This window comes from Dermacentor variabilis, chromosome 3 (assembly GCF_050947875.1).
Source record: "Dermacentor variabilis isolate Ectoservices chromosome 3, ASM5094787v1, whole genome shotgun sequence".
In the NCBI taxonomy this organism is placed as follows: Eukaryota; Metazoa; Arthropoda; class Arachnida; order Ixodida; family Ixodidae; genus Dermacentor; species Dermacentor variabilis.
This window is the reverse complement of record NC_134570.1, coordinates 89,853,577-89,875,865: the sequence shown is the minus strand read 5'-3', so window position 1 is coordinate 89,875,865 and position 22,289 is coordinate 89,853,577. Positions and strand designations below refer to the sequence as shown.

Here is a 22,289-nt window from a genome sequence, read left to right as displayed (position 1 = left end):
AGCAGCTGAGCTAGAACAACAAATGAACAACACAATCAAACCCCGGCCCTCAGTCCCCAGCAGTTGTGAAGCAACTGACCACGGCGGCGGTCAGGCCTGCGACGCAGCAGAGGGTGCTAAGAATCACTGGCTCCGGACAGGCCGCCATTGGAATATGAACCTGGCAACGTTTAACGCTAGAACGTTATCTAGTGAGGCGAGTCTAGCAGTGCTATTGGAGGAATTAGAGGGCAGTAAATGGGATATAATAGGGCTCAGTGAAGTTAGGAGGCCAAAAGAGGCATATACAGTGCTAAAAACCGGGCACGTCCTGTGCTACCGGGGCTTAGCGGAGAGAAGAGAACTAGGCGTCGGATTCCTGATTAATAAGAACATAGCTGGTAACATACAAGAATTCTATAGCATTAACGAGAGGGTGGCAGGTCTTGTTGTGAAACTTAATAAGAGGTACAAAATGAAGATTGTACAGGTCTACGCCCCTACATCCAGTCATGATGACCAGGAAGTCGAAAGATTCTATGAAGACGTGGAATCGGCGATGGGTAGAGTGAAAACTAAATACACTATACTAATGGGGGACTTTAATGCCAAGGTAGGCAAGAAGCAGGCTGGAGACAAGGCAGTGGGGGAATATGGCATAGGCACTAGAAATATCAGGGGAGAGTTATTAGTAGAGTTTGCGGAACAGAATAATATGAGGATAATGAATACCTTCTTCCGCAAGCGGGATAGCCGAAAGTGGACGTGGAGGAGCCCGAACGGCGAGACTAAATATGAAATAGATTTCATACTCTGCGCTAACCCTGGCATCATACAAGATGAGCACGTGCTCGGCAAGGTGCGCTGCAGTGACCACAGGATGGTAAGAACTCGAATTAGCCTAGACCTGAGAAGGGAACGGAAGAAACTGGTACATAAGAAACCGATCAATGAGTTAGCGGTAAGAGGGAAAATAGAGGAATTCCAGATCAAGCTACAGAGCAGGTATTCGGCCTTCACTCAGGAAGAGGACCTTAGTGTTGAAGCAATGAATGACAATCTTGTGGGCATCATTAAGGAGTGTGCAATGGAAGTCGGTGGTAACTCCGTTAGGCAGGACACCAGTAAACTATCGCAGCAGACGAAAGATCTGATCAAGAAACGCCAATGTATGAAAGCCTCTAACCCTACAGCTAGAATAGAACTGGCAGAACTTTCGCAGTTAATCAACAAGCATAAGACAGCAGACATAAGGAAGTATAATATGGATAGAATTGAACATGCTCTCAGGAACGCAGGAAGCCTAAAAACAGTGAAGAAGAAACTAGGAATTGGCAAGAATCAGATGTATGCGTTAAGAGACAAAGCCGGCAATATCATTACTAATATGGATGAGATAGTTCAAGTGGCTGAGGAGTTCTATAGAGATTTATACAGTACCAGTGGCACTCACGACGATAATGGAAGAGAAAATAGTCTAGAGGAATTCGAAATCCCACAGGTAACGCCGGAAGAAGTAAAGAAAGCCTTGGGAGATATGCAAAGGGGGAAGGCAGCTGGGGAGGATCAGGTAACAGCAGATTTGTTGAAGGATGGTGGGCAGATTGTTCTAGAGAAACTGGCCACCCTGTATGCGCAATGCCTCATGACGTCGAGCGTACCTGAATCTTGGAAAAACGCTAACATAATCCTAATCCATAAGAAAGGGGATGCCAAAGACTTGAAAAATTATAGACCGATCAGCTTACTGTCCGTTGCCTACAAACTATTTACTAAGGTAATCGCAAATAGAATAAGGAACACCTTAGACTTCTGCCAAGCAAAGGACCAGGCAGGATTCCGTAAAGGCTACTCAACAGTAGATCATATTCACACTATCAATCAGGTGATAGAGAAATGTGCGAAATATAACCAACCCTTATATATAGCTTTCATTGATTACGAGAAAGCATTTGATTCTGTCGAAACCTCAGCAGTCATGGAGGCATTACGGAATCAGGGTGTAGACGAGCCCTATGTAAAAATACTGAAAGATATCTATAGCGGCTCCACAGCCACCATAGTCCTCCATAAAGAAAGCAACAAAATCCCAATAAAGAAAGGCGTCAGGCAGGGAGATACGATCTCTCCAATGCTATTCACAGCGTGTTTACAGGAGGTATTCAGAGACCTGGATTGGGAAGAAATGGAGATAAAAGTTAATGGAGAATACCTTAGTAAGTTGCGATTCGCTGATGATATTGCCTTGCTTAGTAACTCAGGGGACCAACTGCAATGCATGCTCACTGACCTGGAGAGGCAAAGCAGAAGAGTGGGTCTAAAAATTAATCTGCAGAAAACTAAAGTAATGTTTAACAGTCTCGGAAGAGCACAGCAATTTACAATAGGCAGCGAGGCACTGGAAGTCGTAAGGGAATACATCTACTTAGGGCAGGTAGTGACTGCGGATCCGGATCATGAGACGGAAATAATCAGAAGAATAAGAATGGGCTGGGCTGCGTTTGGCAGGCATTCTCAGATCATGAACAGCAGGTTGCCATTATCCCTCAAGAGAAAAGTATATAACAGCTGTGTCTTACCAGTACTCACCTACGGGGCAGAAACCTGGAAGCTTACGAAAAGGGTTCTACTCAAATTGAGGACGACGCAACGAGCTATGGAAAGAAGAATGATAGGTGTAACGTCAAGGGATAAGAAAAGAGCATGGTGGGTGAGGGAACAAACGCGAGTTAATGACATCTTAGTTGAAATCAAGAAAAATAAATGGGCATGGGCAGGACATGTAATGAGGAGGGAAGATAACCGTTGGTCATTAAGGGTTACGGACTGGATTCCAAGGGAAGGGAAACGTAGCAGGGGGCGGCAGAAAGTTAGGTGGGCGGATGAGATTAAGAAGTTTGCAGGGACGGCATGGGCACAATTAGTACATGACCGGGGCTGTTGGAGAAATATGGGAGAGGCCTTTGCCCTGCAGTGGGCGTAACCAGGCTGATGATGATGATGATGATGATGAGCTGAGCTAGAGCTTCTTCTTAAGCTTCGCCTTTTACCCCCCTATTCAGATATGCATCTTAATTTGAAGCCCATGCTTGATTTAAATGACGCCTGTTGTGAACAACATAAAAGAAACGCAGTGAGCGTCTTGGGCGCGTTCGCACCAGGCGTCATTTATCTCAAGTCAAGCATGAGCTTCAAGTTAAGTTGCATTTATGAATACGGGGGTAAGAGTGGAACGTCGATAGCATTCAAAGATCTCTGACTGCTTCTCACGCTTCCTGGCAACTGCAGAATATGTAACCGTAACGTTTACCGGGAAACGCGCGCGGCGAACGCTATACACGAAGGCGGGCTTTCGGGTCGAAACGCTGCCCGGTGCAGGGACCACGAACGCGGGGGCGCCATAGCCAAGCAAGCACGAAATTCCTGCAGAAAATTGCAAACTTGAAGACGCTATATCACCCCACATGGGCACAGGTATGAGTTCTTTTCGCCCACGAGTCGGGAGGCCGGATGGGGGGGGGGGGGGCTATCTCGCGCGCGGCACCCCCCGTTCCGCCTGAGGGTCCGGCCGGCCGACTGCGCTGTCACCTCCTCCCCCCCCCCCCCCTCCTTTGTACTGGTGACGGAAGCGGCGCCTCCTAATTGCTCAAACTGTTTGGGGATGCTTCTCGACTCTTTTGTGCGTTTTTCTTTTTGTAGACGCCGCCAGTTCGTCTAAAGCCCAACGGATGTCTCTGTAGTTTTTTGTGCATCTTTACTTTTCTTTGGGTCATAATTCTTCAGGCAAGCGGCTGTCATCAAGTTCAAACTCGGCGAAGATCGCCAACAGTTGGCTGGGAGGATTTGAATCTGTGCGGCCTGATTGGCCCTGGTCAACGAAGAGTTGGTATTGGTGATCTGTTTGCTCTCGGGCGGGTAGTTGTGATGTTCCCCGAGGGTCCCAGGGGAGTTCGCGCCGGAGACACCGAGGGACGAGGTCGCAGCGAGTGCTGCTGAGATGTCGCAGTTATGAATAGTACAAGTGCGTACATGCTTATATTCGATTAACTTTGACCAAAGTTCAAATAAATCAAATCAGGAAATGTCTACGGATCTCCAGTGTGCTCGCTTCATCTCTCCGGCACGGAACAAGTAGCGGACAACTTTCTACGCTACAATATATATATATATATATATATATAGCTTATTCCCACGAGGCACGAATAACAGCTATTGCTGCTATCGCCCGTTTGCAGAGCATGGCACCTGGTTCACTACTTAGCGAAAGCAGAGCCTTACGCGATTACCTTATACACAGGACTTCACAATGATCCTGTCTTCAACGTCACTTTCGTTTATTATTTTCGAAGTGAAACGTTTTGCAGTTTGGTCTAGAGGTGCCCTTGCTAAAACGGCAACGAAGACATGTTATACTATTATCGTTTAAATCTTTGCGACCATACTATCCACACGGCTTACTTTTCTACTGTCGCGTACAACAAGGAAGCAATTACACGATCACACAGGTGCGGCATGTGCTGATCCCGCGCTTGTCGTGCCATGCATAATGCAATATCAGAGCTAACTTTCAGCGCCTTGCTCATTGTACAGAGAGGCGTTGTTCAGCTTTCCGTTTGTGAAACCGGGGTGGGAGTTTTCGTTATTGGCAGTGGTATATATAAGTACCTACTATGAGAGAGCCACCACTGCCAATAACGAAAACTCCCACCCCGGTTTCACAAACGGAAAGCTGAACAACGCCTCTCTGTACAATTTACAAGTTACATTTACAAGTTACAAGTTACATTTACAGTTACAAGTTAATTTACAAGTTACATTTACAGTTACTCTCTGTACAAGTTAGCTCTGATATTGCATTATGCATGGCACGACAAGTGCGGGATCAGCACATGCCGCACCTGTGTGATCGTGTAATTGCTTCCTTGTTGTACACAACAGTAGAAAAGTAAGCCGTGTGGATAGTATGATCGCAAAGATTTAAGCGATAATAGTATAACATGTGTTCGTTACATGCCGTTTTAGCAAGTGCACCTCTAGACCAAACTGCAAAACGTTTCACTTCGAAAATAATAAACGAAAGTGACGTTGAAGACAGGATCATTGTGAAGTCCTGTGTATAAGGTAATCGCGTAAGGCTCTGCTTTCGCTAAGTAGTGAACCAGGTGCCGTGCTCTGCAAACGGGCGATAGCAGCAATAGCTGTTATTCGTGCCTCGTGGGAAGAAGTTATAGCTTTTTTATACGTGAGTATTATTTCCCACGTGCGACTTCCTGCTACGCTTTACCACAACATTCTTCAATGAGAAATATGAAAGCAATACTTTTGCTCTTTGAAGGTGAATGGTATCCGTTGAATGGTATAAAATCTAGGACTGAGCAATGGTTCTGAATTACAGCGTGTCAAATACGTAGAGCTTGTCTTATTTCTGACATACGCAACATTATTCTTGGGCAGTAACACATAATTTTAGCTGGACTTTGTGAAATACATTCTGTACTCGTTGTTAAAAGTTTTCACGAGCTTTTAGCGCTAGGCTAAAGCAATGACATTAACTTTGTTAAACTTACGACAATAAAGTTAAATTATGGGTTTGACCATCCAGAAACTACAAGGTAGGTTACGGAGAACGCCTTAGTAGAGGGCTACGGATTACTATATAGGATACTTCAATACGTTCTATCTGGTCATGAAACTTCCGTGTCATGCTACGGGAGTGCTTCATGTAGCGCCTATAGTGGACGCACCGCGGTGCTGCGCAAATTTGTAGCGGAAGCCCAACAGACGCCAGTGGCGTTCTGTGGGTACGCTCGCTATTGCGCAAGGGTCGACTTCCTGCTTCGGCGTCAGAGTACTGTCGACGCAACGTGCGTATCGCCGCCATCTTTCTGTATAGCGTTCAGAAACTTAAATGTCAACGAGTTTGAAGCAACTACAACCACTTGTTTGACTTCGAGGTTTGACTTCGTTTGCAACAGCGTCTTAATCCGCGATACAAATTGTACACTTGGACTACTCCGTCGTTAGAAATCGACTACAGAACAAGTTCACGTCACACTTTTATGTAATTGCGCGTTTGCAACCTGCGTTTCAAATTTCCCAAGCTAACCAACTGATTAACAAACTAATCAAATAGGTAATTACTACACGAACAAAGGAAGCCAAATAATTACTAAACTAATAACAAATTAATTATCAAATTACTAAACTTGTATTAAATTACCAAATGATTGTTATTATTACCAGACGAATTACTATCCTAGTTACCAACTAATTGCTAACACTGGTGAACTGATAAATTGACAAAGCTAACCAACTGATTTCAATAACTAAACTAAATAAGGAGTAATGTCACAAACTACAGTAACAAGACCAACTTTACCTACAAAATAATACGTAATAATAACAGAGTAATACACCAATCAGAGGAACTAAATAAATAGGGTAACTAACAAACATAATTACCCAATCAAACTAACAAAGCTAACTACTTAACTAAGTTATCTAACTGAAATAACACAATTATTCACTAATAAGCTGCCTAAGCAAATATATATCACTTATTACCTAATCAGCTAATTACTAACACACTAAACTAGCTAATCATACATAACTGACTTATCCAACTAACTAACTGGACAAAGTGCGAATAGAGACAGCGGAACCAAAGAGTTTGTGCAAGGAAGGCTACTAGCAGGAAGGCGGACGACGTGAATCATAAAACGCTGCCGTGTATAATTTAAACACAAGCGCATCTCGCATTAAATTAATTCGCCAAAAGTTACCGTTGCATGCTCACTCTACAAACATTCTGAAATAAATGTGGGAGAGGCGCCTTCTCTCGTGAGAGATTTGCATGATCGCGCAGCCCGGCCATTTGGCGCCGCAGATTGTTCGCCGAAAGGATGGATGGATGCTATGAGCGTCCCCTATGTTTAATAGAAGAGAAAACAAAATCGCGCTTCCGCGCGAAAGGCGAAGCACCGATTGCGATAGCAAATTAGTAGGTAGGTGTAGGAAGTAAAGATAGTATTTTATTGGGTTTATAAACTTCGTAAACATTCGCTTACTAACTAAATTAGCAACCACAGAATGCGTAAGCGTGATTCAACGAGGATGCAGAAAGAAACAGATACACAGAGACAGCGGTGTCAATGTGTGTCTGCTTCTTTCTACGTCCTTTTTCAGTGGCGCTTACACATTCCATCATGGATTCAAACTAGCTAGCCCACGAACGTGTTTTAACTAGATTAACCAGCATGGTGTCACGCGCGCACGGGTAAACATCGACACATCTTGCTCGCATAGCGCGGAAACTCGCTGTATAAATTCTGGCGTCAGCAATCGTGGCAGCAGCAAGCGAACTGACCTTCATGCATCTCTCGCGTCAACGTGAACGAGGAGGAGGGGGAGGAAATTTTTTATTAAAGGCCAACACTAAGGCCCAGTAAACTAGAGCGCTCGCTCCGCTAAGGCCCGTTGTTCATCCGCCGAGTCTGAGTGAAGCCAAGTACTTCAGGAAGCAGGGGAAAGATAAGGAAATAAGGAGAGGTAATGGCAGTGTTACATGAGTACAAAATATGTTCTGTACCTGCCCTTATCTCCGCACACTTGGGGCAGTGATCTGTGCTACGCCAACCGAAGTTGCAGAGCATTAGTGGCGTGAGAAGAGTGTTCGTTTGAACTTTGCGAAGGACATGTACTTGTTCCGTGTTGAGTGAAGGATGAGTTTGGGCCAAAATAGTGCGGTTTTTCTTTATGTTCTTGTTCAGCTATTTGCTCTTTGTACGTCTTCAGCTGTCGTTGCATTTGGCCAGGGAATTGAGGGCGCCCGGAGGTTAATTTCGCGGGCACGTTGATGAACCAACTCATTTCCCTCGATGCCAGCATGAACAGGCACCCAACGCAGGGTGATTGTAATGTTCGGTTTGCGGTTACAGGATTCTATTAGGATGTCATGTAGGTGTGCTTCCAACAGTCGGTGTTTTATGTTGGGAATGGCTTTGCCGGAGTCGGTATGAAGGTTGATGTTACTGAAATGGTGCTTAGAGAGTAGAGAGGCTTCTTGTATGGCATATATTACCGCGTGAGTTTCCAGACCGGCTATGTTGGGAGGGTTGGAATATGGCCCAGCTGTATGGATGATCGGTGCTGTCTGTCAAGGGGCGTATTGACACGTGTGCTTGTCTTCATCGGGCGATACGTTTCACCACCTAACAAATGTTATCTCACAGCGCAGGACGCGCTTGCATGTGTCGGAAGTTTCTGGAATGTTATCGATGGTTCCATCCGCTGTCTGTTGTTGCCAAACCTTGTGTAATCTGATTGCATGTATGCGCGACGCGAATGGTGTAGAACTTTGTGGAAGGCGTGCGGGTCCCAGTGATTACTCTGGAACATTCGACGACTGATCTATAAAAGCCGACGCGCTTGACCCGCTGATCAGATCTCGACGACCGGCTTTTGTGTTCGCCGCTACCGTTGTTATTTGAGTGTAGTCTGTTTTGAGGGCACAAGTTCGCCCAATAAAATGCTCGTTTCGTTAATCACAGCTTGGCTGCCTACATAACCGTCACTACCCCGTGCCATCTGGTGGAGGTGCGGGGTACGTTCATGTACCGAACACCCCCGCAAAGCCGCGATCCAAGCCCGAAGCCCGAGGACAAAACCAACATCGCCCAATACCAGCGTGCTAGCCGCAGACTGCAAGGACTGCCCCCAGAGCACGGACTTCTGAGACGACAAAAAAGATCGTGGTCAAAACAACCCCAATGGCTGCCCCAGCGACCCCCGTTAACGGGTACGGTCTAGCCGAAGACCTTGACCCAGTTCGGCGCACCAATGGCCACCAGTGATGGCACCGAGATGATTCTCGAGCACGCACAAATCCCACTTCCTGATGAACATGCCGGCGGGGACTGGCTCACTGTTAAGTACGGTCGGAAGAAAACATCGGCTCCCACCATTTCACCCATCCAACCCCGACACCGATTGGTTCCCCGACAACCCCGACTCCCACCGCTGCCTCGAAACGACCTTAAGGTAATCATCCGTCCCCGAGAGGGACTCAACCTTGCCAACTGGACCACGCCACAGGTTGCTGAAGGCATCAAGCTGGCATGTCAGCACCCCACTACGGAGCACGTACAGACCTTTAGTGTAAGAACTGACCCAGTACAAAACATCGCTATTGTTAGCACACCCAACGAACAGCTAGCTATGAGCATCCGTTACATCACTACAATTCACCTGTGCGGCCGAGAATTTGTAGTCACGGCATATGTGGCGGCACCCGACAGCTCCGTCAAAGGGGTCATTCATGGCATTCCGGCAGGAACTCCCACAGAAGTCCTCCTTAACAGGCTCTATGCACCTGGCCGAGAAATCTTACATGCCCGGGTGCTCGGCAGTGATCACATTTACTGGCAAAGCCGTACCCTTCTACGTGCGATGCTACAGTGGTGAAGTACGATGCAAACCATACCGACCAACCACGCATTTCTGCCGCATCTCCCACCAAGTCGGCCACCGGACCGATGTATGCCCAACTCCAGAAGCAAACGTATGCCCGCAGTGTGGTACACGGAACCCCACTCAGGACCACCCCTGTCACCCCCGGTGCGCCTTATGCCAGGGGCCTCATCCTACGGCTTCCAAGGAGTGCCCTGATCGACTGAAGAAGGCATCCTCAGCATCCCAAAGGACCAGCCGCCGGGACTACTCACGGTCGAAGTCTCGGTCACGTACAGACCAGCAATGGAAGCGTTCCCGCTCCAGGTCTCGCTGCTGCTCGCGGAACCAACAAGGAGCAACCCGGAACCTCAGCGGACCTGCTGTACCGGGATCACAAGCGGTGAGCTTGTCAGCACCGCTTTTCCTCTCTCACACAGTACACCAAGACAACACCCTCTCATCACGTCTACACACAGCACCCACCCCATATAATTCTTCACCCATACACAGTACTGATGTTCAACTGCAAATTCTAGCTGAACTGAAGGCCACCAGAGAAGAAAACAAACGCTTTCATGAAGAAAACAACAAACTTCGCACGCAGATTGCAGAACTATACGCGACTCGTACTGCCACTCAGCATTCCGCACCAATAACCGCACCCTCAATGCCATCATCTTCTGAACATTCTGAACCCATGATTCTCGTGGAATCAGCAAAACCGACAGAAATCGCACAAGTCGAGGAGAAAGTTGATGTACTGCAACGGCAGCTTCTAGCAATGCAATAAAGCACCCAGCAACTGGCAAGTGTTATTGAAGAAACACGGCTCGCAAAAGATGAGCGACGCAAGAAAGTCAGAACACTAGTACAACAGGAAGTAGAACAGGGACATCCTGCCGATCCTCCCGTCAGCCAGGACGAGTAGCAAAACCAACCACAGGAACGAAAACCCACTCATAATCTGGCAATGGAATTGCCGCAGCTACAAACGCAAGCAAGGATCACTGAGAGAGTACATAAGTAACTCCAAAAGGACACCAAGCGTAATCGCACTACAGGAAACAGGCACACACCCAACTCGAACTGGCTACAACACACATACCACCACGCTTGAAAGCCGCGTGGCCACACTTACAGCTAAAACGCTCACAACCACACAACACACAATAGACGGCAGTGACGTCGATCATAACCTAATTGAGACCCTGCCGCTCCAACGAGGTCGAAAGAGCCTTTCATACTGAATATATACAGCCCACCCAAGCAGAAACAGGCCAAGTTCGACTACTTGATCACTAAAGCGATTGGCATAGCCAAAAATAATAGTCTGCTGATTGTAGGCGACTTCAACGCGGCTCACCAGGCATGGGGCTACACGATAGCCACATGAAAAGGCACTGCACTCCAGTGCACGATACAGCAGCACCGTCTCACCGTCCTCACAGACCCCGCATACCCCACACGTCTAGGAAACAGCGTCTCCCGAGATACATGCCCTCACATCACACTCACTAAAGGGATACAGCAAGCTGCCTGGCACAACACGGAGGAAACTCTGGGCAGTGACCACTGCATACTTGCCACCACATTGAACGTTACGCATGCACGCCACCCGATAAAAAAACAACACTCACAAATTGGACAGCTTTTCGCAAAGAGCGAGCGGATGACTCCTCAACGGGCATTACGGATCTCGAGCAGTGGGTACGAGAACTCCATCAAGACGTAGCCAGAAATTCAAAACAGATCCCACTCACGACAGACATACCGGCCGTAGACCCACACCTTCTTCACCTCTGGGAAGCACGTCGAGGCCTTGTTAGGAGATGGAAGCGCCAAAAACATTATCGTAAATTGAAACTACGTATAGCGAAACTCGCGGCAACCGCGGAATTTTATGCTGGGGAGCTCACCCGTCACAATTGGCGACAACTATGCAACAAGTTGCAGGGTAATCTTAGCACGGCCAAAACATGGTCGCTGCTACGCCATCTTCTTGATCCCACACAAAGCAAGGCAATTAGCCAGCAAACAATCAATTCAACGTATCCTCCACAACCATCCGGGTTCTGCTGACGAAATCCTGGAGGAGTTGCGAGTGCGGTACATAGGCGATTTCGAACCCGCATAAGGACAACCTCCAACCTACAGCGGGAGCGACAATTACGACCTCGACAAGCCGATCACTATCACTGAGGTGCAACAAGCACTCCATGCACCCACACGAAACACCACCCCAGGCAAGGACAAAATAAATAACAAGCTCCTGCGCAATCTGGATGATGGCACCATTCAATCTCTTACTTACCTCTTTAATCATCACTGGGAAGCGGGTACACTACCAGCAGACTGGAAGCACGCGGACATCATACTCATTCCGAAGCCATGCAAACTCTCCAGCTTTTAAAATATGAGACCAATCTCACTGACTTCATGCTTAGGCAAGCTTCTGGAACACGTCGTTCTGAACCGGCTTCAACCTTACCTAGAATCCAGCGACCTCTTTCCCGAAACAATGTTCGGATTCCGGCCCCACCTTTCTACCCACGACATCCTTCTTCAGCTGAAGGAACAAGTCCTTGAACACATCTCACCGCAAAACACCGGAGCGATTTTAGCACTCGATCTCAAAGGTGCTTTCGACAACGTGGCTCACCATACCATCCTTACAAACCTAAGCCTCACGAACTGTGGTCGTAATACTTACAATTATATACGCGCCTTTAAAAGCAACCGCACGGCAACAATAAGCATAGGCTCACTCAGAACCCCGACGTTACCTACCCGCAACACAGGAACCCCACAAGGTGCTGTTCTTTCACCCATCCTTTTCAATATTGCTATGATGAAATTACCTGACAAACTCAACTCAATACCAGGAATCAGGCATGGAATATACGCCGATGACATCACTATCTGGACCACCGCTGGTTCCGAAGGAGAGAAACAAGACGCCCTTCAACAAGCGACCGACGTCGTCCAGCAATATGCAAAAACAAGTGGTCTCCGGTGCTCCCCCGAGAAGTCAGAACTATTAGTCGTTCGACAGAAATCACGAAGAAAACCCAATGAACTACCCCACATCGCACTCACCCTCGACGACAAAGAAACACCCACAGTAAACCGCGTCCGCATTCTCGGACTCCACATACAACAGGACGGCGGAGGCGCATACACCATCAACGTCTCAAGCAAACCACCTTCGAGATCATGCGAATGGTCAGCCGTATCACCACCAAACAATACGGACTGAAAGAAGACGACATAATACAGCTCGTCCAGGCCCTGATAATCAGCCGCATTGCCTACGCTGCCCCGTACTTGCCCCTCACTCCCAAGGAGATAGATCAATTAGACGTACTTCTTCGAAAAGCCTACAAGCAAGCGCTCGGCCTACCCCCGGGAACAGCGACACTCAAGCTTGAAACCCTAGGAGTCCATAATACTATAAGAGAAATTATAGACGCCCACCTCACAAGCCAACGAGAACGACTAGCCCTCACACCAACAGGAAGAAAAGTCCTAGCGCGCCTAGGCTACCCCACACACAGCAAAGGCCACGAACAAGCAATCCATCTGGCCCCCAACTTCCGAGAGCACATCAAGGTAGCCCCTATCCCCAGAAGCATTCATCCGGGATATCATGCCGATCGTCGCCAAGCTCGCGCAAAAACTCTACAGACAAGATATGGCAGTCTCCCCACCCCACTATACACAGATGCCGCGCAGTACCCCCAAAAAGCAGCCATGACGGCCAGCGTTGTCGGCTATAACCTACAAGAGGTGGTCTCGATGACGGTCCGCACTGCGAGCGCCCTCGTAGCGGAGGAGACAGCCATCGCCTTGGCCATCTCCTCTAGTCTGACCAACGAGCACATCACAATTATTACCGACTCCTAGGCAGCTTGCCGCAGCTACGCGAGAGGTCGAATATCTTCAATCCCCCATCGACTCCTCAAACAAGCCTCAGAATTCCCGGACGTTGAAATAGTGTGGACTCCAGGACACGAGTCCCTCCGTGGAAATCAGCGTGCGCACGCTGTAGCCCGAGCTCATGCCTCCCGGGCGCCACAAGAGAGGGATACGGACACATCCGTGGAGCCCGTACCTTTATAATACAACGCCATACTACGACACCACAGGTTGAACAGACGACAATACCCACCTCCACACAAGACCCTCTCACGTGAAGACGCCGTAACATGTGGACAACTACAAACCAATACATACCCACATTTATGCAGACTACACGCAATCCACCCTACACTATATTCATACAAATGTCCCCTTTGTAAGGATTACGCCTCCCTATAGCATACCACATGTGCGTGCCCCAACGTGAAGGCAGCCCCGCAAATACCCAACCCCACACCCGAGCAGTGGGAGGCCGTGCTGACTAGTTCGGACCCTCGTAACCAGCCGCAACTGGTGCGGCGAACCCGGGAGACAGCAAGAGCCGCAGGAGCCCTGGACTCCTGCGGCTCTTTCAGCAGAAAGACACCTGCTTGTCCTTTCTTTTTTTTTAATAAATGTTTCTCCTCCTCCTTCTCCTCCTCCTCCGCCTCTCTGGTAGCGATCACTTATATCTTTGTGCGGACCAGGGCACGCTAAAGATGCCACGTGTGTTTTTGTCTAACGTATTCTGGATGCTACCGCAAATATGGTTCCACTCTGTCTGTTCGAGCGCCCGGGCATGATTGATCGCTTAAGCCCCTACTGGGAACTTTGTTTTTGTGAGCCTTCGTTGTTTGTCGTTTGCCTACTTCCACCAATCTTCCAATCACCTCTTACTAATCTGTATTGCGGACATGTTTACTTTCCCCCTACTCTCGCTGAACCAAAGGGCTTCAACGAGGCCAGACTTACCTAAATCGACCGCTGGGCAGATATCTTCCCATTATATAAAACATGCACCATCGTTTCCCCTCCTTTACCGCAGCAAGCACATGTTTCTTCGTCATTCTTATCTGTCTGTTTATAAGTCCGTGTTCTGGGGCATCCTGATATTGCATCTAAAGTTATGAGCTTCCCTTCGAGTTATCATCAATTGTTTCTTTCCTGTTTTCCTTTTTTCCTCTTAAGTAGTTACTCATAGCAGGTTTCCTTTTCCATTGCTCCAAGCAACATTCCGCCAAAACCTCGTGCTTCCGTAAGCAGCCCTGATGCCACCTTCTGTCCCTACATTAAACTTTCGGGGAAGTTCCATGACCAGACGCAAAGTATTGCAGGGATTTTTCTCACTACGTACGGTTGTTTAGCAGCAAATCAATCCAAAAAATGTGTGAATTGTTGCTCTTCCGTTCACCTGTTCGTAAACAAAACGAACCCTGGCAATGCTATGACTTGCCACTTAGACGTCTCTAATTATGTAACCACATATGGCATCATCATAAAATAATGTGCCATGCCGTTTTCCTACCATACGAAAAGGCTTTATGGTTACGGCATGGTGGAGCACTGCCTAAACTACTTTCGTAAAAGAAATTCGAAACTTCACATTCACATGCAAGTATGCAGCCGGAGTGGGCACCAATCGGTACCACTGCATTTTCGGTACACTTTCTCTGCCAACAGCATTTTCTATACCATGACGCTATAGCAGGATGAAGGCGAATTAACCAACAGAGCGAAACTTTCCAGCATGGAGTGGTCGGTTGTGTACTAATGCGTTTTGTAGCTGGGAGGTAGACTAATAATAGCAGAGCATTGGGAGCGGCCTACACTGTCTACTTTATTAGTAAACTTCCACTTGGCAGGTTTTAGCCGTGCTCAACTGGTTACTTGTCGCTTGTTGGTTGTGCCACTTTATTCCAATAATTGTTATACCTCAGAGTAGTTGATATTGTGCTGCTAATAGCCATATATATTTCACCTTTTCCAGTGCATCAGGAAACTAGGCAAATGGAAGAAGTGGGAAGACGTAAGGAATGCTTTCGGTTATGTTTAAGCTTTTTTTATAGGCTGCATTCACCGTTTTAACAAACGGACTTGCCTTTGTCCCGTGTTACGCACCCTAACGAAGACAAGCCCACTTTTCGAAACGTTGGCTGTGTCGACACTTCTGCGACCACTGTGGCGTTTCAAGTCTCCATCGCCTTGGGTTCTTTGCTCATATTTTCAACACGCATGATGCTGTATAGCAATAACGAGCCATATTATACAGCGCTGTTTTGTTCTATTCGATAATGTTAGGACCATGTCTTACGCCGAAAATAGCTCTTTAAGTAGCTCACGCTGCGTATACTGGCAACATAGTTATATAGTTAACAGATACTGCTATTACCTACTTCTCACAATAAACGAGAAGAAAGGGAGTTAACCGAGGGGTCCAATTTTTATTAGTCATATCATAAGAAGCCAACCTTCTGACCTACCTACCTCCCACAATGACGTAAATCCAAACAAACCGGTGATAACCGTGGTTCAAGCTATCACTATTGCAGCGTGGAAGCAATTAGCTTGTCGGTGTTGTGTATTACTGCTGACTAATATCCCTCTCGTTAGTGGCAAAGAGGCTGCTGGGCTTTGAATGTACGGTTTTAGCGGGTGTACATTGTAGCTTGGCGTAAAATACTTGAAATTACTTCGATTCGGTATTCTTCGTCGGTATTGATTCTTTTGGTCCACTTATATTAAGCAACCACGAAAACGCAGGCGAAAGGTGTTATTGAGATCAGTCGAAGGCGTGCCCACCAAAAAGCAGTAGGAAACATACATTGGCAGTACAGAGACGCTAACAGGTATTAACAGACTAAAGCAAATACGCAATTACGGTACATCGCGCAATACATATACCTACATTGGTACATAAGGCAGGATATATAAACAAGAGTATACTCATAGGTACACGACATGGAGTAAAATACACAAACACTAAGTATTTATTCAGGCACTAAGGAGAACAAGCAAGGATAAAATCTCCAGAAGTAAATGAAACAGATGACGTCAACGGATTATCTGGTAGGGAGTGCTTGGATGACTAGCTTAAACAGCGGTTCGAACATGTTTTGTTTAGCTAGATCATGTATTTCAGGTTTCTAGTTAAGAAATATGCGTTTTTGATAATGTCTGACGGCCCGATCACTCTCTCTCTCTCTCTCTCTCTCTCTCTCTATATATATATATATATATATATATATATCATACGAAAGTTCTGTAGGTCCGGTGCGTAGGTAGTTGACGAAACGGAGGAGCACACTTACTAAACTTGCATTTTTAATGTTTCCACGTTTCAACCGTGGCACGCCCGAAACGTCAAAACATTAAAAATGCAATTTTCGTAAGTATGCTTCTTCGTTTCTTCAACTAATCATATATATATATATATATATATATATATATATATATATATATGTGTGTGTGTGTGTGTGTGTGTGTGTGTGTGTGTAATAGGGGCTATGTAAACTTGACAGCGATGCTGACGGTATTGTCATGATGTGTATGCATTACAATATTGGATGTCAAATTTTCAGAGCACTATACTATAGGTATAAATTTAAGGTAAGACCTTTCCTAATATGGTACCAAGGAGCGTGCAACCTTGATGCGAATATAAACGTCGTGCTGTGACCAGAGCAAGTGCTTCTGCAACATAATGTCTGATTCCTAATGATTTTTTTTAAATTAAGAAGTGGACCCGCCACCATTATATTTCATTCTCAAATCATAATTTGGATTGACACTGTAAAATCAGGTATTTAGTTTTCACATCAATCAAATTCGTTTCGTTGTAGCCGTGTGGGATGTACGCTAAGCTTACTATTTCAAACTCTTGTATCGCAAAGGGTATTTCCTATAAAGAAGACGTTAGTATCATTTGCAAATATGTCCTTATGATTGGGCATATTAACTCTATCGCTTATGTTAAGCAGAATTTGTACAGGCCCTGAAGTGGACTATTGAAGCACACCTGTTGCCACCCGTCCGGCAGCTGAAGGGGAAGAATTAACCGTTGAGGGGCGAACTATATCTTGGAGGTTGCGATCAAACAATTTTAACGATGCGCCCCTTGCACCAACATTGATGCGCTTTTGTTATAGTATAGTATGTTTTATAGGGTCGATCGCTTTGTGCCGATCCAGATATTGCATTTTGATGTGAATATTATTTGTAATTTTTTCTTTGATTTCGAACTGTGTCAATTCTATATGGTGCTGTGCACTCGCGTACCTAAGAATTACACGGCCGTTTCCGCTCTTTTCACGTGCCATTGTGGATGCACTGACGAAGAGCCTTTCTTTTTATTTTTATTGTTTGAGACGCGGACGCTCAAGCTGCGAGCAATGCTGTTGCCTTCAATGTTTGTTCGGCTGGTTCTTCTTGCTGAACTTGCATGGCTGTCTTTCATCACTTGTCTTCCAAAACACCGGTGCAAGCGCATCGCTTTGTTCTCACGAATTACTCCTCAATCGTCGACAGCTTTTCGTATGCATTCGCAGCATCAAAGCTGCTTTTTTTGTTAGAGGGTAAAACCAAGTCTTTAAACGCACGTGTAGAATATCCGTCACATTGACTCGAAGGATTGACAGCCTTGGCATCATTTGCGTTGTAATAATTGTTTTTTCTCTATCATCCATCGATGCCTTTAGCACATTTTAGGGCTTTTATTTATGAGCAAAAGTCACTGAGAGCTTCAATGCAGTGCTTTGCTTGAACGTATTTTCTGAGCTCCCGCACCCTATTGCTTTTACAGTTTCTTAAGGGAAAGAAATCAACAGACACGCCATCAGATGGGGTAAGTTTAGTAAATCTAGTGTTACTGAGCTAAACTTGCTAAAAATCTCCAACCTAAACCCCGCTGATAGCAATGCGGCAGCCAAAGTGTGCTATGTACTATGAAAAGCTCAGGCTTGCTTTTGTAATGGCACAGTACTGACGCTTGTTGCGGCGCTTTACGAAGGAATTCTATGTGCCAAGTTCCGCCTTAAGACGGCTTCAAATTGTTAACTTAGGAAATAAGACCTCAAACCTAAAACATGCAACATTAGTGTTTTTTTTTATTTAGGCCGTCAAATGTATTATGCAAATTGTAGAATAGAACATTTTTAGAAAGCGATACTGTCGGACTTACCACTCTGCAATTCGGCAATCAAAAATAATGTCACAATTCTCTTCACTGTATCTCAGAGCACATGTGCTGCGAACGAAACTAATGTATTATACATGGCTCTGAAACGCACCACTATATGTGTGTCGAACTTTCGGAAACCTTTGCAAATATTGCCACTAGATCCCGTAAGATATAAATTAAGATGGGAGATTAGTTCACCTTACATGTTCTAATGAAGGGAGTTAAGAGTAGTGAGCTATCTGTTCTTATTGCAAAGTTCGGAATCTCTAACCTTCCTGCTTCGATTTTCCTTTTTGCCTTACCGATCTTACTATAATTTCTGTCAAAAAAAATTTCAGACGCTAAATCAAAGTTATGCTTTTTAACATTTTCCCAAAATTGCAACACGTTTCATTAAAATCGACCCAGTGGTTAGATAAGAAATACATTTAGGCGGTGTGCATGTAGTTGAATAGGCGGTATCGGTTTTGGGTTCGAGTAAAAGGTTCCTCTTAATTGCGGACCACCCAAGACTGGCCATTCGCCCTGTAACGTGCGACAATTACGAAAACTGCCTTGTGTTCCTGCGCGTAGGTATTCGTGACTTGTAGCATGCGTTGCTTCAACGAAATACTCTGCAGTTTAAAGCAATTTTTGCCTGCTCAGCCTTTAAAGTTAGCTGAAGAAGGAGAGCGCCAGGTTGACGATACAAAACCACTTCTGCAATTTTTCACACAACCAGCGCCACTAGTAGCTCAAGAAAGGAAAGGAAAGAATTTTTTATTATATTAGCACCACGCCGCGTAGCAGGTATGAAGCTTGTAGAAAAAAAAAATACTGACACGAACAAGAAAATCAAATGATCAAGATCAGTGCTCACAAGGCAACGTTGCACGGCGTTTTTCTCTCGCAGGTATTTTTCGTACCGGTCAGTGTGTTAGTAACTACTATCACCACCGCCATTAAGGTGAGTCCTCAACGCGGTCAATATTGTTCGTCCCATGTGCGACGCAGACAGCAGATAACACTGTGTCACTTAGCTCAACCGTGCTGGATATAGGTAGGCGTAACATGCGACACGCCTAAACACCAGCAGAAAGCAAAAGCTTCTATCCTGCGCAAATAAGGGACGGAAGAAAATAATATGAAACTGAAGTATAATTACTGCCGAACTTAACTGCCGGTATACCACCCGTATTGGCTAGCAATCGTGAAAAATTGGGTTCTGCGATGTCTGCTCCATGCGAAATATTATTACATGGTTGCTAGAGCATTTTCTATTGCTTAAAAATATAAAGCACACGGAGCCTGAGGCAATGAAGCCGATGAAAGTATCAGCAAATTAGACATTATTTTATAGAAAATCTATAAATAGTAAAAGAGAAATTAAAGTGCAGGAAAAGAGAGATTGCCGCTGGAGAGAGCTGAACCCATTTGCAATGCGCACGTGGTGTTTTACCCATAAGCTACCGTTACGGCTTTCCTCTGGCCTACTCAGCTAGTCGCGCGCATGTGCCCGAAAAGGACACTAAAGTAAGCGAATGACACTTAAAGCCCTACTGCAACGAAATTTTACTCTGGCAAAATTGACTATAAATGACTAGAGTAAACTCTCAAAGTAAGCTTGGCCAAAGCACAGGGATGGTAATTGCCTAATTTTGTTGTTAAGAGCTATTAAACAGCGCCTATGGAGACCTGCACCTACGTGCACCTGGTGGCAGTGTGGTAGCGATGCCTCTTCGCGAATATTGAAGAACTGTACGCAACTGTTGATCTCTCGGTTGCGCCATGTTGCACATAGGCAGCCAGGCGCATTTCTCGCTCGTCATTTGCGAGTTCACGGGCGTCCCTCTCGGCGTGCTTTCGTCCTGTTGCACTCATGATTTGGACTGTTGCAAGAATGCCGATGCGTTGCGTGGTCGTCGGTTGCTCGAATACGTACTCGAGCTCGAGCAAAGTTTGTGCATTGCACAACGTTGAGTAGAGGAAGGCCGAACAGATCTTTCCTGTGGCAGCTTTCGGAGCGAAAGTGTGCACCCAGGTGCAGAAGTGCGACGCGGACCAGCCAACGCGCACAAAGCATGTAAACTGCAGTTGACGAAGCTGCGGTGATATTCTCGAGTGATCATTTCGGGTAGCGCATCATCCTCAAGATATTTCGTGCATCTCAACATGGAACGCGTCAAAGTAGACGAAGTCCTTTCTGACACAGCACCGGGAACGAGCAGAAACCGCATGCTGCGTTTGTTACGAAGGAGAACGCGATGCGGCGGTGGTGGCGTAAATGCGGCGGGAAGCGATGCAGGAATTCAATGCCGCCAGAGCGAAATGCGCGAAGCTTTGTAACGGCCGCAGTCCCGCTTGTCTGTTTCTGGCCGTGAATTTATGCACATTGAGCACCAAGCCACTCTAGCTCCGCCGTACCAAGCCTCAGATACCAGGTGGCAGCCGGTGAGCTCGGATACGTCATGCCGGAGATGCTAAGATCGCAAAAACTTAACGCTGCGCTTTAAACGTGACCCGCAGCAGCGCGGCGATCAGTTGTTGTCGCAGCGCCAGCGGCCAAGTGCGCGGCGAGCGAGCGCTTCTTTGACGAAGGCGCAAACGCAACAGCTCGCTTGTGTGAACTCGAACAGCATGCTCCTGATGAGCGAAGCTAGAGCGCAATGCACCCTGTTGCAGCTACCCCGGCGTGCGATAGGACACGTTCTGTACCCGCGCCAGCCACACCAGACTGTAGTGCGACCAATTTTCGCCGATTTAGCGTACCTCAATACGCTCCTCTTCGAGTGGAGACAGAACGCATCGAGGCCTTGCTGTTGACTGCGGACAACCACATAGAGAAAACCGGCTGGACTCGGCGAATACTTTGAATTAAGAGAACATCGCGGACGCGCATCAGCGCTGTCACAGCGCACGAACCAGCTAACAAAGTATACTGGACGCGCAGTATACTAAGACGTATACTGCGCGTCAAGTATACTAGACGCGCAGTACGTCTAGAACCGCAGCGTCCTGCGCTCTATGCGGTTGTACGGAACTGGCGGCCACGCATCGTTACGCAACTTACCAAATAAACATACGAGTCGGTTTTGGCACTTCACTTGGTAGAGCAGTAAACGAGGGATCCAAAAGAACTGTGCTTGTTCCGCAAATATATATTTCTAGATAATTCTTCGGAGGAAGAAGAAGAAGCCGACTAGTGCGGTCGTGCAAACATCGGCTCCCACTTCGATCAATGTTTTTGCGCCGAATTTTTGCCCCACCCCTGAGAACCTGCTGTCGATCGACGCGTCGTATCGCAAGGATTACGTGGATGCCCATTTTTTGCCGGTGGGTTCATTTTTCGCCTCTTTGCAAACTGTTTTCTGCGTGCCACGTAGAAAAGGTGCCAGCCCCTAACTCGCGCTGTAGGCCTAGGCCTCACGCGCAAGACGGAGTGTAGGCATGGCCTCCGGCTTAGCTGTTGAAGGCATGGAGATCACCTCGGAGGAAGATATCGGATGGATGACAGCCATCACTCGCCGAACGAAACGCGCATTAGCCACTGGCGGAAAATCCGTGGCTATAAAGGATACCAATCATGGCGGGAAAGGTAGTCGCCGCACGGCCACCTCGCAGAACGTGCTTAAGCGCGTCGCTACCGCCTCTAGGATCCCGATGCTACCGAGGGATCACATCAAGATAATTAATTGTCCGCCCCCGTGGCGGCCTCGACGTTAAAAAGTGCAGCCTGGTACATCTCTCCAGAGCGCTGGCCATGGCGGCAGCCTTAGCGCCGGAAGACACGACGGAGGACACGTACTGT

General features: G+C 46.8%; 1 protein-coding gene and 1 long non-coding RNA gene across 2 annotated transcripts in view; both read left to right on the top strand.

The window, feature by feature from the left end:
• Nucleotides 1-18,165, top strand: part of LOC142574044 (uncharacterized) — a 68,715-nt gene extending 50,550 nt beyond the window's left edge. The window contains exon 4 of the long non-coding RNA XR_012826402.1: nucleotides 18,125-18,165. This is a non-coding gene — a long non-coding RNA (uncharacterized LOC142574044). The remainder of the gene's footprint in view (nucleotides 1-18,124) is intronic.
• Nucleotides 18,166-19,340: 1,175 nt separating this feature from the next.
• The window catches only part of LOC142574612 (uncharacterized), a 35,899-nt gene continuing 32,950 nt past the window's right edge, over nucleotides 19,341-22,289 (top strand). The window contains exon 1 of the mRNA XM_075683655.1: nucleotides 19,341-19,448. Within this exon, the coding sequence (XP_075539770.1) occupies nucleotides 19,341-19,448 (108 nt within the window). The remainder of the gene's footprint in view (nucleotides 19,449-22,289) is intronic.